Source organism: Pelmatolapia mariae, linkage group LG1, assembly GCF_036321145.2.
Source record: "Pelmatolapia mariae isolate MD_Pm_ZW linkage group LG1, Pm_UMD_F_2, whole genome shotgun sequence".
NCBI lineage: Eukaryota > Metazoa > Chordata > Actinopteri > Cichliformes > Cichlidae > Pelmatolapia > Pelmatolapia mariae.
Genome location: NC_086227.1, coordinates 39,594,282 through 39,611,265, shown reverse-complemented (window position 1 = coordinate 39,611,265; position 16,984 = coordinate 39,594,282). Strand labels below are relative to the sequence as shown.

The 16,984-nt window shown below is 47.5% G+C and overlaps 1 protein-coding gene across 1 annotated transcript in view; it reads left to right on the top strand.

The window, feature by feature from the left end:
- The first annotated feature begins 417 nt into the window (after positions 1–417).
- Positions 418–16,984, top strand: part of efl1 (elongation factor like GTPase 1) — a 74,690-nt gene continuing 58,123 nt past the window's right edge. Inside the window, exons 1-11 of the mRNA XM_063480975.1 lie at positions 418–855; positions 1,323–1,390; positions 1,472–1,556; positions 2,123–2,256; positions 3,401–3,538; positions 3,638–3,846; positions 4,725–4,848; positions 8,447–8,526; positions 8,763–8,899; positions 8,998–9,120; positions 9,933–10,032. Of these exons, the coding sequence (XP_063337045.1) occupies positions 765–855; positions 1,323–1,390; positions 1,472–1,556; positions 2,123–2,256; positions 3,401–3,538; positions 3,638–3,846; positions 4,725–4,848; positions 8,447–8,526; positions 8,763–8,899; positions 8,998–9,120; positions 9,933–10,032 (1,289 nt within the window). The 5' untranslated portion in view covers positions 418–764. The remainder of the gene's footprint in view (positions 856–1,322; positions 1,391–1,471; positions 1,557–2,122; positions 2,257–3,400; positions 3,539–3,637; positions 3,847–4,724; positions 4,849–8,446; positions 8,527–8,762; positions 8,900–8,997; positions 9,121–9,932; positions 10,033–16,984) is intronic.

Genomic DNA, 16,984 nt, shown 5'->3' with positions numbered 1-16,984 from the left:
TAATTAATTAATTAATTCCAATTCTAACTGATGGTAAATGGTAAATGGCCTGCATTTGTATAGCGCTTTACTTAGTCCCTAAGGACCCCAAAGCGCTTTACACTACATTCAGTCATTCACACATTCACACACACATTCACACACTGGTGATGGCAAGCTACATTGTAGCCACAGCTGCCCTGGGGCGCACTGACAGAAACATTTATTAATTATCTAATGGCGTATTCAATCAATTCATTTTGTCACTCCTGGCCCTCCATAATCCTCCTCCGTGACGTTTACATCCGTTTAAATGCTGACTTGGTTTGAGAGGCGGCGCGTGAACTCAGCTGCTCCAGGACGAAGCTCGTTTTTCCCAAATGCTCCTGAACGCAGCTAGGACGTATGCCAATGGGCGTGGTTAAAGTGCAGCATCAACTTCCGGGAAAACAACGTGAGTCGGGTGTCCCCCACATGTTTGTAAGATGCGATCTTTTCCCGGCTCGGTTTGTGTGTTTGGCTTGATTTAGACTCCCGGGACGTCGCGTCGCTCCTTTAGAGCGGAAGTGTGCTCTTCCTCTTCTCCTTCCTCCTCCTCTTCTGAGGAGTTTGTGGTGGTTAGCCGCAGAGTTAGCGGCTCCTCCGCTGCCGGCTCTCATTCTCGTCACTCCGTGTTTCAGGGACTTATCTGACAGGTCCAACCGGTGACCGTTGGTCCGTCCGTGCTTTGGCGCTGTGGCTAACATTATTAGCAGGTGAAGGTGGGCTTGTTGTCGGTGTTCACGATGGGACACACCAGCCTGGAGAAGATCATCTCCCTGCAGAGAAACCCAGCCAACATCAGGAACCTGTGCATCCTGGCTCACGTTGATCACGGTGGGTCAAAGTTATTTATCTCAGTTCTCACGTGAGTCACTGTGGGGGGATAAACAAGCACAACGAGCCAAACTCGATCGAAGATTTAACTGAATTGCTGTTCGGCGGGACTGCCGAGCAGGTAGAGTATGAAGAAGGGGAGCTCTTTAATCGTTAGTGCCCAAGTTAATATTCGGCACACTTTATTTACTTACAGCCAGCTGCTGAGTGACAGCTACACACACACACACACACACACACACACACTGTGGGATGCAGAATTTGGCGTGATGTATAAAGTGACTGACATCGGCAGCATCACTGTGTTCTCATATATCTAATTACAGCTATACTACTCAAGACTTTGAAGCTTTATTAACACTCACATTTTACAGATGTTCTGTAGTCGTTTATTTAAAAGTGTTAAACACTGATTCTGTTCCTGAGGGTTTCTGCGAGGATGTCTTTAAGTTTCTGCCTGTTTTCAGGTAAAACTACTCTGGCGGACTGCTTAGTGGCGAGTAATGGCATCATATCGAGTCGACTGGCGGGGAAGGTTAGTGACTGTTGGCTGCAGACTTTCTTTGGCAGGTCGGCGCAGGTTTCTCACTCTTTCTTCTTTGCTGTATCTTCACAGCTGAGGTATCTGGACAGCCGGGAGGATGAACAGATCCGAGGAATCACCATGAAGTCCAGCGCCATCTCCCTGCACTACTCACACGGTAACGCTCCTTTGGTCGGCGGTGTTCACTTCACCTCGGGACTATCCTGTGCTGTTCGTCCGACTGGCTCATGTATCTGTATGCAGGGGGCGCTCACATTCTGCATTCAGTGCATGTTCTCCCCGTGTGTGCGTGGGTTCTCTCCCACAGACCAAACACATGCAGTTAGTGGCGTTGGGTTAACTGGTGATTCTAAACTGCCCACAGGTGTGAATGTGAGTGGTTGTCTGCGTCTCCGTGTTGTCCTCTGTGATAGGGTGGCGACCTGCTCGGGCTGTGCCTCGCCTCTCGCCCTATAACAGCTGTGATAGGCTCCAGAATTTAACTGTAAAAACTGATATTCAGTACCTGCATTATTAACACGCACAAAATGTCAGTTTTTTCACTTAAATGTTGGACGCATCCTGGCGTGAACCGCCATCACAGTAAAAGCTTTAAAATCAAGCAATTCATCAAAAACCTCGTCCGAATCCCCGCCCCCCCGTGTGATCGTCCTTCACCTGTGCTGGACGCTGATGTGTTGTTTGATGCTAACTGCCGTTCTGTGTTTGTGTGCCTCGTCTCAGGAGATCAGGAGTACTTGCTGAATCTGATCGACTCTCCGGGCCACGTCGACTTCTCCTCAGAAGTTTCCACCGCTGTCCGGCTGTGCGACGGAGCTGTTGTAGTCGTCGATGCTGTGGAGGGAGTGTGTCCGCAGGTAAATCTGCTACCTTGCTGTTCCAGAGATGCGCTTTAAGGACGAGAAATGTCATTTACTGTGGATTCAGTTTTCGGAAGTTTGAGCTCGGAAAGAAAAGCGTCTGGACTTCAAGTTTCTTGAAGATGTTTCACCTCTCATCTGAGAAGCTTCTTTAGTTCTAAGAGCAATTGGTGGAGAGGCCCAGATTTTCCCTAAGACGTCCTCTTAGGGATTTCTTATCCGTGACCCTCTTGGGACACTCCCTTTAGGGAGTCTGGGAGTCTCCGCCACCAGAGCGAGTTTTAGATTCTTGACTGGAGATTTGTGATTGGCTGAGGGGAACCTCTGCCTCCTGAGATGCTCACAGAGCCACTCAGGTCATCATCATAATGTAATAGAGTATAGTACCCATAAATACACGTTAGTGTGTAATTACATCTTCCAACAAGCTGATGCATTTTCATCAGCAGAACCATGATCGGAGCGGGAGATAGTTTTGGTGAAGCCGCCATGTTGAGTACAGGAGACAGATGGACTTCAACGTTCTGCCCAATCATGTTTTACGCATGTGGCTGGAGACAGTCATCATACGGCTTATAAGTTACTTTAAATTTAAACATCACAGACAGCTTTCGAACTATATCCGACTATTTTTGCACGTGTATTTCCATTTTGTCCTTCTCCTCCACCTCAATCATCTCCTGATCATCCTGCCTTCAGACATCGCATAAGAGACCAGCTGTGTTAGATCCACTTTTCCGCTGGCTGACAGATGCTAACAGATGCTAACAGCAGCACATACTGACAGGGACTCCTCAGCAGTTCATCTCAGTATCGCTGTCATCAGACAGAAGTGAGCTTCTCTGAGGAGATCAGCAAGAAATGTGAATAAAACCAAACTGTCGTTATCTAATGCAGCAGGCTGCCCGCCCTCTGCTGGTACTTCAATACACAGTTTCTGTATCAGGGTCTGTGTTTATGACGCAGTCTTGATTTCTAACTAAGGTGTTTTACCACGAGCTCTACGTTCTGCTCTAATCTAATAACACGTCACATTTGATTTATAATAAACGGAGCACCCATGAAATCATGACCAATGGATTCAAACACGGTGTGTGTGTGTGTGTGTGTGTGTGTGTGTGTGTGTGTGTGTGTGTGTTAGACCCAGGTTGTGCTGCGTCAGGCGTGGCTGGAGAACATCCGGCCGGTTCTGGTCATTAATAAGATTGATCGGCTCGTTGTGGAGCTGAAGCTAACGTCTCAGGAAGCTTACACTCACCTGAAGAAGATCCTGGAACAGGTGAGGACCCGGCTCTCCTGTCACAACCACGTTTTACCGTCTCTAACCAACACCTGCTGAATCGTAGGCTTCGTGCACCGCTGTGATTTGTCCTTGCAGGTGAACGCCGTGACGGGAACTTTGTTCACATCTAAAGTTCTGGAGGAGCGAGCGGGGAAGGAGGAGGAGAAAGAGGGCGAGAAGTCGAACGTAGACCAGGTTTACGACTGGAGCGCCGGGCTCGAAGAGGTCGACGACTCTCACCTCTACTTTTCTCCCGACCAGGGAAACGTGGTGTTTGCCAGCGCCATCGACGGCTGGGGCTTCAGGTGAGGCGGCGTTTGCTCACGGAGGGAGCAAAGCTTTGTTTGCATGCTGCAGGATGAGGCAGAGCACACAGGCTGCAGGACTCAGAGCCTCAGAACATGAACTGAAAGGCTCTCGTGCCGTGGCTCAGCCTGCTCGTGAGGCCATGATATTCATGCTTGTGTAAATTAACTGACCGGAGTCACTTTTAGGGCCCACAGTTTGGTTTGAGTACAGGCCTCGGTGCTGCAACTGGAGACGCATCAGAGTGTACAAGCATGTTTGCGGTTCATGAAAACCATGTTATAGATTATTCTGTGCAGAAAGACATTCCATCATAAAACATTTTTACAAAGAAATGAGCCTTTAATGCAGATGTGCGCGTGCACATATGTGTGTGTATATACACACACACACACACATATAAAATATAATATAGTGTGCAGGAAGACTCATTAAAATCCTCAAACAGAATAAAGGTGCACGCTTTAGAAGAAAACCAGAAGGAAAGGTGAGTGCAGGTGTGTGCGGGCTGACGTCAGCTTTGTTTCAGTCTAAACAGAAGCACCACTTTAGTTTAATAAGTCGAGTTGTGTGTACACGTTTGCAGTTCAGGAAGATCATCCAGCAGATGGCGCCGTTCTTAAATGTAACATGAGTACAGACCCAGCTGAGTGTTTGCCTTTCAAAGTAAAATACATTGACCAGATTGAATTCGATTCATGACTTCGCATGAATTTCAATATAAAATACATTTTTTTTACTTGTTCCTGTAAACGGTCACAAAAGCTCAGCTGATCAGCCCAGGGTTAAAGTTCACATCTGTGTCACTGTTAACCTCTTTTTTAAAAAAAAAAAAAAGCTTCTGGATGTTCATGAAGGCTGATTCTGTGTTTTCCAGCATCCGGCAGTTTGCTCACATCTACAGTGAGAGGATGGGCATCAAGAAGGAGGTGCTACTGAAAACCCTGTGGGGAGATTTCTACCTCAACATGAAAGCCAAGAGGATCATGAAAGGAGCTCAGGTGACACAGCTGGGAGGTTTGTGTGGCGTAAATTAAAGAATCATGTCTGCAGTCAGAGCTTCCTTGGATGATAGTTTCTACAGAGCCCCTCAGTGTTTGAGACCTCCCTAAAGGGGACACGTTTCTGCACATGGACAGAAAAATCTCAGAGACAAGCGAGCACACTGCAGGAGTACAGGCAGCAACGCTTTGCCTCCAACTGAGGAAACGGCATTCAGGTCATGAAATCATTGGCGAGCCAATAAAAGGCGAGAACCGTCAAAGCTGTCAGATTTTATTAAAGTCCTTAAGTTGCCAGTATCAGCTGGTCTTTGAGTCACAATTGATGAGACGAGCATAATAAAGCAGTTTAACATCAGCTGATGATGTTCTCCACATCACTGCACCAGGGGTTTAATGCATATAAAAACCTGAAATTCAAAGCAGTTTTTCCTTAAACTGTCAAAGTCGTCATGTTTTTGTGCACCTCCTGCAGCAGGTTCACCTGTCAGACGTGCACACCTGAAAGGGAGCACAGACAGATGCATGCAGTTAAAGTTGTCATGTCATTTAAAGGTTTCCAATATAAAAATAATAATAAAAAAAAAAAAAAAAGCTGCAGCATCACTGTGTCGATGAGGTAGTTTACATCTGTCATTTTAAATTGAGGCATCAACATTAAGCCAGTTGTTCAAAGTTGACTTTTATTCCTGAGACAAAAAGCTTCAGGCAAGTTTAAGCTCAGCTTAACACAGACGAGTTTCTACTCAAACACACCAGGATCAGTGTGAATGCTGGAAGAACTACATTTATGGCCTTCAAGCTTAGACCCGGCCTTTCCACTTCAACGCGTCAATGTTTTATTTGGTGCGTCTCACTTTTGAGCCACGGTGAAGTTTAAAGTGCAGCAACTCAGACAAATAATCCACATTCAGGCCAAGTGAGCACACAGCAGCATTAAAAGGAGTTTAATCCCAACTCCACCCAACCAGATAACCCTGTGGGTGAGCGACGCCCAGCAGCCTTTCTCACAGAGGCGGTCCGAGTACTCACCGAGCCGAGCACGCCGCAGTCGAGACCAACGGTCACGAAGTCGCACTTTAAAAAGATTTGAGTTCAAAATGCAGCAGGATGATGACGGTGGCGCAGACTGAGGAGGCAGCTTAAATAACCAAGACTCAACCTGCCCAGGTGAACAGCATCAGGGTGATAGGCTCCGCCCACCTATTCCCACAGCTAGCCTGCAGTGAAAACGACTCACAGATGGTATAATTACCTTTGGTGTTTTTATTCTTAGCGCCACCATCAGGTCACATTTCAGTCACATGCACATGCAAAGAAATAATAACTTAGAACTGTATTTATATTATTTTATTATATTGCACCTTATAAAACAGAGTTTACAGAAGAAAATATTCATGAGGGGAAATCCCAATCAGACAAACATGACAGATGCAGCGACGTTAAAGGCAGAAATTTATGAATCGAGGTGAAATTGGAAAAAAGAAAGTTTTCAGTGAAACATTAAAAGATCAGAGCAGATGTAAAATGTGTTTAAAAAGGACAAACAGCTGGACAGCTCAGTGCAGATGTGTCAGAGTGAGGCTGGACCAGTGCTGCGTTCATGTTCTGTCTGCTGCGCCGGTGAAATCAGTGTCGTCAGAGACGAGATCAGAAACTGCAGCGAGTATCATAAACCCTTTTACAGCTCAGATAGACGAGCGCAGCTCTGACGTGCTTGTTCAGAGGACGGCCTGTGTGCCTGCTGCTCCGTGTCTCTGGATCTTCATTTAGCCATCAAACTGACGCCTTCGCACCAGCCTCACAAACCTGACGTGGAGACAAATCTAAACCCAGAGTTTTGTTGAGCCCTGTTAATGGAAGCTTAATGCTTGTGACGTGTAAGAACCGTGTGAACACCTCCGAGGCTGGAAAAATGTAGACAATGCTGCTGCACACAAATCACAAAGCAGTCGGTGATAGCGTTTTGGATTTGTCCATCTTTAATATACAGTGTGTGTTAATAACCAGCTGTAGCTCTTCTGCTCCTGCACGGCGAGAGGCTGAAGTCCCGACTGACCCGGCGTGTTTATTGGATTGGACTGGTACCGGCCACGTTTCCCAGCAGACGCTCAGCTGCTGCCACCCCCCCCACCCCCACCCCTCGGGCCCTGAATGATGAATGTTTTGGTGTGTTTCTGTCTGGCCAGCGCTGCAGCCGTCAGGGGCGAGCGGAGGAGGCGTCAGTGCCTGCAAAGCAGAGCAGCGATGGAGGGGCTGACCTCTTATTCATGCTCGCTCATCATTCACAGGCACGCCGGCCCGTGAATGACACGGAGAGGCTTTTTAGCAGCACACTCACAGGATGGGAATGAGCTGTGTGGGCTGACCTTCTGAGTCGTAGCTGGATGCAGTCGTTGTGTGTCTGCAGAAAAACGTCCTCTGTCCTCTCCTTTACACTTTCAGCATTTGGTTATTTGCTGTTTGTTCTCAGGTGGGAGAACACGAGTCGTCTCTTGGGTGTTTTTTCCCTTCTTTTCATGGATATATCACATCATGTTTTAATGTTGTGTTTGTTGCTCATACAGGCTTTAGCGTGCTCACCTGCTGATTTGATGTTCCTGGTAAAAAGCTGGATTTCAGCAGAAGTAGATGAGAAGTGTTGCATCAGTGAGCTTCTCTGATGTTAGCTACCGTTACTTTGTTAATTTGACAATTATAGAATGAAAAGAGCACAAACATGTTACCTGAATAACGACATGAAGTCAGTGAATGTATTTAGTTCAAAGGTGGAGTCATGCAGCGTTTTTGGTGAATGCAGTCAAAGTGGACGTGGTACTGCTTTACAGGTCTCTCAAACCTGCATTCTTTCTAGTGTCCAGCAGGGGGCAACTCCTCTGATCGTATAGAAGTCTATGAGCCTCCTGCTCTCTGATTGCAGTAAACACTTTACAGTTTATGGTCTCATTTGCTAGTTTTAAGTCTTGTTGAATAAAACAAGATGCTCATTTTTGAAATGATGCTCACAGAGAGTAAAACGGACAATAAATCAGGTCGTGGTCCTGAGCCAGCCTCCAGGCTTCAGGAACCCGTTTGCTGATGTGTGCAGCACGCCATGTTGGCCTTTTAGATTCCCGCACCTCAGACGGTCCACACTCAGACTCACGGGCTGAGGTGCTCCTGTATTAATGATCCATTTCATAGGGAAGGTTTCAGAGCTGCCCCAGACATCAGTGCAGAAATCACGTAGTGGGTAGGAAGCATGATGGCCAGCATCCAATAATAAAACAAGAGGGAAGCTGAAACAGGGGGAGGAGGAAAGGACAAGAAGAACACGAGGAGGTGACGCGATGACCTCACAAACGCACGTCAGGGAGGTGAAAGAGCAAAAACAGAAAGCCTTCAAAATAAATCAGGAAGTAAAGACACACAGAGCCCAAGAATAAACTCTCACAATGAAAAAGTCTGATTTGGCAAATCCAGCAAACGAGCAAACGTTCTGAATGGTTCTGGTTCCAGGAGGTCTTTGCTCCTCTGGCACGTTTTGGTTTGTTTCTCGTAGGAAAACCGATTTCTTGCATTGATCAGATTTTCTCCTCCATGTGCGACGTCCCTGCAGGCCAAAGGAAAGAAGCCGCTGTTCGTGCAGTTCGTGCTGGATAACATTTGGAGCTTATATGATGCAGTCGTCATCAGGAGGTTGGTTAACTTTTATCATTTCAGTAAAATGTTGTTTGCATATGTAAAATGAGTTTTTATGAATAACCTTCTAAGAAACATGAGGAGGCAGCGATGTTCCACAGACTGTTCTCAGCTCTTATTCCACCTGTCAGGACGTTTCCACACAGAAGCTGTGATGTTCACAGAACAGGTGGGAACGCGTTCCCGACCCTGCGGCCGTAATGGAAGAACTTTTTCTTTATTTAAATCCCCAGAGACAAGGAGAAGGTGGAGAAGGTGGTGACATCACTCGGGGTAAAGGTGATGGCCAGAGATTCGCGTCACTCCGACCCCAAAGTCCTCCTGTCTGCCATCTGCAGCCAGTGGTTACCCGTTTCCCAGGCCGTCCTTTGTATCCTTTGTCCTGTGAGGTGAGCGCGTCCCTCGGCAGGACGTCAGCACGACATCTTTGTCCCGTCTGTCCTCGGTGATCTTTAACGCACGCTGCAGCCATGGTGTGTGAGAAGCTCCCCAGTCCGTTAGAGATGGCGGCCGAGAGGGTGGAGAAGCTGATGAGCGTGGGAGCACGCCGCTTTGACTCGCTGCCTGAACAGACGCAACACCTGAAAGCAGGTACACACACACACACACACACACACAGTATTTGTTTGGGATTTCTAACCAATGACAGGAGCTCTTTCATGAGCATGCTTCTGCATGTCCCAATCATCTGTGCAGATGCATGGATGCAGCGTGTCTCCTCCTCTGGCTCGTGTAGCTCTGAGCGAATCAGGACTGCTGACACCATATCAGCTGTTTTACTCGCCCCGCCCTGAGGAGTCGCTGTCTTCTTACTAACCTCGTGCTCAAACACATTTTTATAGATTTGTTTTTCTGACGTCTTTTTTACTTTCTTTTATATTTTTGCCTCTTTTTGCTGTCACCTTGTCCTGTTTTATTCAGCCTCATGTTGGTATCAAACAGGAAGCTCAGCCTTCAGACATGCACAGATATGGGAAACAGCGCAGATCCTGCATCAGCTGATTTAATTTACCTGACTTTATTTAAGGCTGCGTTACGGTCGGCTTTAGACACTTCAGACTAATCTGACATTCAGCAGAGCCTCGTCATGCAGTCTGTGATCAATAACTCTGTACAACTGCTTAATAATCACCATTAAATGCCTTAAAATCAGTGATTATAAAGAGTTACTGTTGAACCCACTGATAACAGCTGTTTGCAGTGACTGTGTGGTGGATCAGTGGCTTTAACGTCTCGCAGTAATCATCAGGGCGACGAAGGCCCTGTAACGTGGGGCGTGTCGTCTGTTTGGATTTCAGCGTCGTGTTGCTGTTGAAGCAGCTCACTGTTTTGCGACACTTTAAAGACCTTTTCAGGTGTCGGTGTGTGTTTGACTCTTTTCCTTCATTCCTGGTGTTTTCCAGCATTCCTGCAGTGTTCGAGTGAGGAAAACGCTCCGGTCATCGTCTTCGTGTCCAAGATGTTTGCCGTGGACGCCAAGGCCCTTCCTCAGCACAGACAGAGGTAGCTGTGTGTCTGTGTGTGTTCATGCAGGGGTGTGTTACTGAAAGCTCTCACCAAAAAGCTTTATGTATCCTCATCATCAGAAGAATTTCAGCCTGTCGCCTTTAGCTTTATCCACTTTACTTGGTGCTGACCTCGAATGCTGCAGTCTCATTATTGTGACCGTTTGCAGTCTCATTGCCTTTGAAACGGTTGCTTCAACGTTGCAGAGCAGGTGTGAGCCCGCTCGCTCAGTCGCTGCCTGCTCGCTCGGTTAGTCGCTGTCTTTAAGACATATTTGGTGCATCAAGCGGCTCCTGTTTTATTTCCAAGGCGTCGCCACAGCAGAAATGCGTCCTGATGTAAGCCTGAGGGATGTGTGTCTCCGCTGCACAGTGATAAACTCTCAGTAACACGGGCTCAGTCTATGAGTTTGCAGGTGAGTCGGGTCAAGCTGCCATTTCCGTGCAGTCTGTGGAAAAAAATTTGATGCAGTCACCGGGCAGTCGTTTGTGTTGGCACCACGTATTCTGAGTATCACAGTACTCCGACCTCCGACCTCTGACCTCAAATTAAAGGCGTGAAAGGTCAGATATTCATAAAATGTCTTTTGTTTCTGACGGCAACATTAAGGAAACGATGCTGATATATGAGGATTGTCACAAAGCCATCTCACCCTCTGACATGTCTGTGATTTATAACTTAAATATTATTGCCAATAATCCAAAGAGCTTGGAAAGAAAAACTCAAGGAATTCCTTGAATTCAAGGAACTTAAAGAGGTTCCAAGCTCCTATGTCAGTAATTATTATTTATTAATGTTTTCTATTTGTTATCTTAATCATTACTTTTACTTCACATGAGTATATGTGTGTGTGTGTGTGTGTGTTTTCATATCTTTGTGGGGACCAAAAATTGGAAGTTTACCAAACTCGTGGGGACGGGCACTTTGGAGTTTGGAGGCATCTTTGTGACTCAAAATGTGGTTTTAGTGTCAGGGTTACAGTTTCTGGGTTATGGTTGGGGTTAGGGGCCAGGGAAAGCATTATGTCCATGACATGTCCTCACTATGATATGAAAACGAGTGTGTGTGTGTGTAGCCAGTAGGTGGTGCTGCCGTCACGCCTCGTGGATGTTTCGTGTCTGGACGAAGGCCCGCTGTCTGTATTTTGAGGATCATAAATGCGTCTCTAGAAACACAGCTGATGATTTTTGCTGAAGTCTTTTTGCTGTTTATTGTGAAATCCGTGCTCTTCCTGTAGCACACAGTCAGAGATGAAAACACTTCCTGTGAAAACAGATGCTCGTGATGACACGAGGAAATGTGTTTCCTTGTAAAAAATCCATCATCTGGAAACTGCTCTATTTTAGCTCCACGTATATTATCAGAAAGAGAGGAGTGAAAGGTTTCTGTGCTGGAGGCAGAAGCTAACGTCAGAGCGCTTTGTCCTGTGCCTGCTTCCTGCGGTGCCCTCTGTGGCGCTGGAGCACCTTTACCTCCAGTTTCTCTCTTACTCCAGGAGGTTTGGTGGTAGGACACAGCTGTTAGCCCTCTCTGATCCGTGCGTCCTTCTCGGAGGTGAACTGACGGTAAACCACAAACCCCCCAACAGTCAGTGATGGATGGGGCCGGCCTGGCCTATCCTGGCCCGCCTGTCTCTTCTTAGGACGCGAGCACGCTTTAACATCACACAGCTCCCTTCCTCGATGTCTGGCCCATTAATCTAAGCCCGGTGTCACCGAATCTGTCTTCAAGCCCTTTATGAAGATGGGAGACAAGGTCTTCGACTTCCTGCAGGGAGATGAATAGCGAAGCTGTGTTCGAGCTTGAAAGGCTAGGATGACAAGTTACAGCGCGGAGTGGATCGCTGCCACGGCTCATTGGAAGCAGATGCTTACAGGAGGCTTGGATTGATGTCGAGGAGTCATTACAGTGTTGGTCCCAGTGTTGGTTTAATGGCCTGGCCTGTGGAGCATGTGTGTAAGCTATTAATGGGTCAGAGTGAACTCGTTGTCTTCGCTCTGCCTCATTGTGCACTGCTGACTGATCTGCATTCGCTCAGTTGTGGCAAAGCCGTAAAAAGCTCTAATGCGATGTTGTGAACTCCATTACAGTGTTCCTCGACTAATAATCGTAGCAGCTAACCAGTGTGACACGAAGAGGCTCTGCACATTCATTCCTGTTTATTAGCTTGGGTCTTATTTTCACGAGTCGGGTCATTTGGAAGGTCAGAAATGAGCGGGCTCGCTCGGTTGTTAAACTGCCCCGCAGGACGTGATGATACGATGACGTTTGGTTGCTCCGGAGTCGTTTTGCCATAGAGTAGTTTTGTCTGCAGGAGGTTTCCAGTTGAGTTTAGGATGATTTTGCATTTTGGGCCTGAACGTTAGCTTCGAGCGCACCGCTGAGGCGGCTCATCAAACAGGTTTGATGTTGGTTTTTAATTTTGATTTTTATTTCTTCCACTTACCCAGTCCAGGGTCACGGGAGCCTTCCCCAGCTGCACACAGACACACACTCCCAGCTTTGGGGAGTATCGATTCAAAGGCTGTGGCCAGATGTTGGATTAGAACCCCGGACCGTCTTGCTGTGAGGCAACAGTGCTGACCACTGCACCACCTTCTAGTATTATGTTTAACACGTTCTAGTTTTCAACTGCTATATTCAATTTAAATCACTTTTCTTCATCATGGTTTGTGATTTCAGCTTTGATCGATCCTGCCACGTGATTGGCTGATTAGATCTCAGACGCTGTTTGTTTGTTGTTAGCTGCGTTGCATTAATGTGGAAATTGTGGGCTGATGTTAATGTTTAAAATAGTTGATTCTGATCAGTGTGTCGACCCAGAAGATCACCAGCAGCCACTCGCAGCTTTGTTCTTCCACCTCATCCTCAGAGGGTTTAATGAAACAAAACAAACCCTGGGGTCTCCATCAGTCTGAGCTCCATCAGCTGAGTTTATTTTGGGGTTTTCTGGGTCTTGTGGCGATGTATATGTGAGCATATAGCATACAGTATATGCTCCATGCCTGCGCCTCTGTTTTCATCTTCTTGATCTGCAGCGTTTCTGATGCAGAGTAGAGAGATTCAGCCTCAGCTCTCAGCTTCCTGTCACAGTTCTGATCCTAATTGCAAACTGTAGCAGTGCACTTCCAGTGGCAAGCAGAGGAAAGGAGATATAGACAAGCTGTCAGAGGAGGCATGGAGGATGAGGAATAGGAGGTATGTGAAAGAGAGAGAGAAGGAAGGAAGGAAAGGCCATCTGATATTGTGAGGCTGGAAGGAAAAAACCTGTCTAAAGTCCCGGCTAATGAGCTGCGGGAGCTTCTTACCTCTTTGCCCACCGCCTGCAGCAGGCGTGCATCCTCTCTGCTGACATCTGTGTGGCGGCTCACGGCTGACGGCGCCTCATAAACATGTTGTTTGTCACCAACACTCAGGTCCTGGCGCTGTGCGTCACCTCCGACCCAAAATCAGTGAAGTCTTTGACATGAAAAGTTCTGAAACACGGAAAATAAACGACTGAGGCGTCTCCGTCTTATTCTCAGACTACGACACGTTACTTTATGCCAAATAAAAATAGAAGAAGTTACGTTTTACTGTGAATTATCGGCACATCGCAGCCCTGGTGACTGATGGCAGCTAAGGATTCATGTTCATCCAGGACTGCAGGAAAATACTTCATCTGTAAAGTAGAGGGAAACGACCTGGAGTGGTCGACTCCTGCGAGTGAAATGAAAAGCGTCTGATAGCACACTCATTAAAGGCTTACCTGTAAAAACCCTTAACATTAATTATTGTTGGACCCTGACTGAGGAGGCAGCTTTAAATAATTAACGGAGTTGCTGCTGCGCTGCCACTTGTGTAATTCGCACACAGCGCTTCTCTCAAAGTGGAGACTTGCGTCTCAACAGGTACTGATGCACTCAGAGGGAGGACAACGATCCCCTGTCGCACCCGCGCGTCTTTTTGTTCAACTCGAGGTCCCGACGGCCAACCCGCTCGCTTCTGTGAAACTCAGGACTGTGATTGGACAGAAGGATTTACAACACAGAGCAGAGGCAGAGACGGCTCTGTGGGTTCACCTTGTTTAGTATCAGGTGTGAGGTGCAACGAGCCGCTGAGAATTTGGTAAAAATTGTTAATAAATGCTGAAAATGTGAATTTTTGGACCAGAACTCGAACTGGAACTCGAAAACCTTGCAGTGTACTCCGGTGCCCGGATATATGGGAGTCCATGGCAGGGGAAGTCGGCATAAAATCTGTGCCGGATCAGATTTCTGCCTAGGATTGGTCGAAGCCCGGGGTAACAGTGACCGCCACTGTGCCGTTGGCCAACAGTGGAAACGTTATAACTGGAAACGCTGTAGATCTCACGCAGGGTCAGCACACATGAATCACATGATTAGTTCATTGCCAGGCCTCTGGAGAATTTCTAGACATGTTGAGGAGGTAATTTAGCCGTTTAAATCAGCTGTGTTGGATCAAGGACACATCTAAAACCTGCAGGACACCGGGCCTCGAGGCCTGGAGTTGGACACCCCTGATGTGCAGGGACTGTGCCGGGTCACGGATGTAGTTAAGGACATGTGGTGGGTGGGGATGCTCTCCTGTTGTGGAGCAGCAGAAAGAAGACTATGAAGTCTCAGAAGTGCAAAACTATTAATTTGACGGCATATGGACTTTGTTGCTTGTATTTCAGTGAACTGCTTTGCTTTGACATCGAGGATTATAAAATGAACCCACGTCCCAGTCCAGGCGCTTCTTTAAACCTCAGTGAGAGGGGTCTGCCGAGGCCCTCGGTCTTAACATATCTTAACGATTGGGGCGATCGTGGCTCAAGAGTTAGCAGTTCGTCTTGTAATCAGAAGGTTGCCGGTTCGAGCGCCGGCTTGGACAGTCTCGGTCGTTGTGTCTTTGAGCAAGACGCTTCACCCGTTGCCTACTGGTGGTGGTCAGAGGGCCCGGTGGCGCCAGTGTCCGGCAGCCTCGCCTCTGTCAGTGCGCCCCAGGGTGGCTGTGGCTACAATGTAGCTGCCATCACCAGTGTGTGAATGTGTGTGTGAATGGGTGGATGACTGAATGTAGAGTAAAGCGCTTTGGGGTCCTTAGGGACCAAGTAAAGCGCTATACAAATACAGGCCATTCACCATTTCTCTGATCCTCGTCTAAATTCTCCATCCAGCTAAACAGCAGGCTCTGAGCTTTATTTAGCCTTTAACTTACTGTATCTCACTATGCAGCTTTCATGCAAATGTCAGAGCAGATATCATCAGAGTCACCACCAAGTTTCATTTTCGTTCGCTGGAGCCAGAATAGAAGACATCTCCAATAAAAATCCTTCAGCAGTAAAAAGCGGTGAAGTGTGCTTTGCAGACAGATTTAATATCAATACATTGTTTAATTTTCCAGCACACTTTTTTCCTCCGTCTTCACAATGGGAAAAGGTCTGCTCGTGGTCGCGATCATCCAGCCTCAGTGTTTGGAAGCCATTACTTCATAACCGCAGCAGGCGAGGCCAGAGCCCAGGTCCTGGCGTTCCCATTATTACCAATGAGTGACTGATTTGACCTCCTGTGGAAAAGTGATGAAGTCCGTAACGCGGTGCACAGCCGTGTTTATTTCAGCGTTTGATGTAAACGCGACATTAAAGGGATAACCTCTGCTTAAACATCTGTTGTCCTTTTCGGGGAATATAATGCGAAGCTGACTCGTGCGGCTTTAAACTGAAAGTCACTCTGAGCCTATTTGTTCTTAAGGCCAGGCCATCTTCCAGTGGGGCTGGCTCTTTTGTGGTTTCCTGTTACAATCCTGAATTCGGGCCGCGGCCCCGTTTATATCCAATTTATGCTAAAGAGAGGTGCAATCAGTCTCAGTGAGTCTGCAGGGCTGCCGCTGTTGTCAGGGGCAAATTATGGGCTGTTTAAAGTGGTTTGTCATCATGGAGCTGAACTCTGTGCTGCATGCCGTCACTCGGGCCTATTGTGAGCAGCTGTGTTGCTATAGTCACTGTGGTCTTTTTGAAGAGGGCATGCACATGCATACACGGGCTAACACGCCAACCGCACAGCGTGCACACACACGCACACACAAACACACGGGTCATGCAGGAAAACTAATGCAGGGATCATTATCTTCTGTTTTTACAGCTTAAACTCTCCTATCGGAGGAATTTGAAGTCTACCACTGTTTCTGAAATGGTTTCTGAACAGAAGGTTTCAGGTGCTGACAGAAGCCCCTCAGACCCCGATGCTGCCTCTCAGACCTGCTCCCAGAACCGATCCATAAACATCAAAAACCTGTTCAGGATAATCTTCTGCTGCACCTCTGACCGGCTTCTAGCTCGGCTGCAGAGCACGCCTGATCCTAATCCTTCACCTTGATTTTCAGTTCTGGGAAGTGGGTTGTATGCAGGCGGGAATGTCAGGAGCGACTCGTTAGCTTCAGGGTTGGAAACTGTGGATCCTCTCAGCAACGATCCAGCACACGAAGGCCACCTCGGCTTAAGAGAGAAGTTGTTTGCATAAGTTTAGGTGGTGGGACTGGACTTCCAGGGTGTGATCTGAGAGGATGGGTTAGAATCATCAGCTTCTCCGATGATGCCAGTTTAATTCAATTCAGTTTTATTTACACAGCGCCAAATCACAACAACAGTCGCCTCAAGGTGATTTATACTGTAAGGTAGACCCTACAATAATACATACAGAGAAAAACCCAGGCGATCGTGGCTCAAGAGTTGGGAGTTCGCCTTGTAATCGGAAGGTTGCCGGTTCGAGCCCCGGCTCGGACAGTCTCGGTCGTTGTGTCCTTGGGCAAGACACTTCACCCGCTGCCTACTGGTGGTGGTCAGAGGGCCCGGTGGCGCCAGTGTCCGGCAGCCTCGCCTCTGTCAGTGCGCCCCAGGGCAGCTGTGGCTACAATGTAGCTGCCATCACCAGTGTGTGAATGTGTGTGTGAATGGGTGGATGACTGA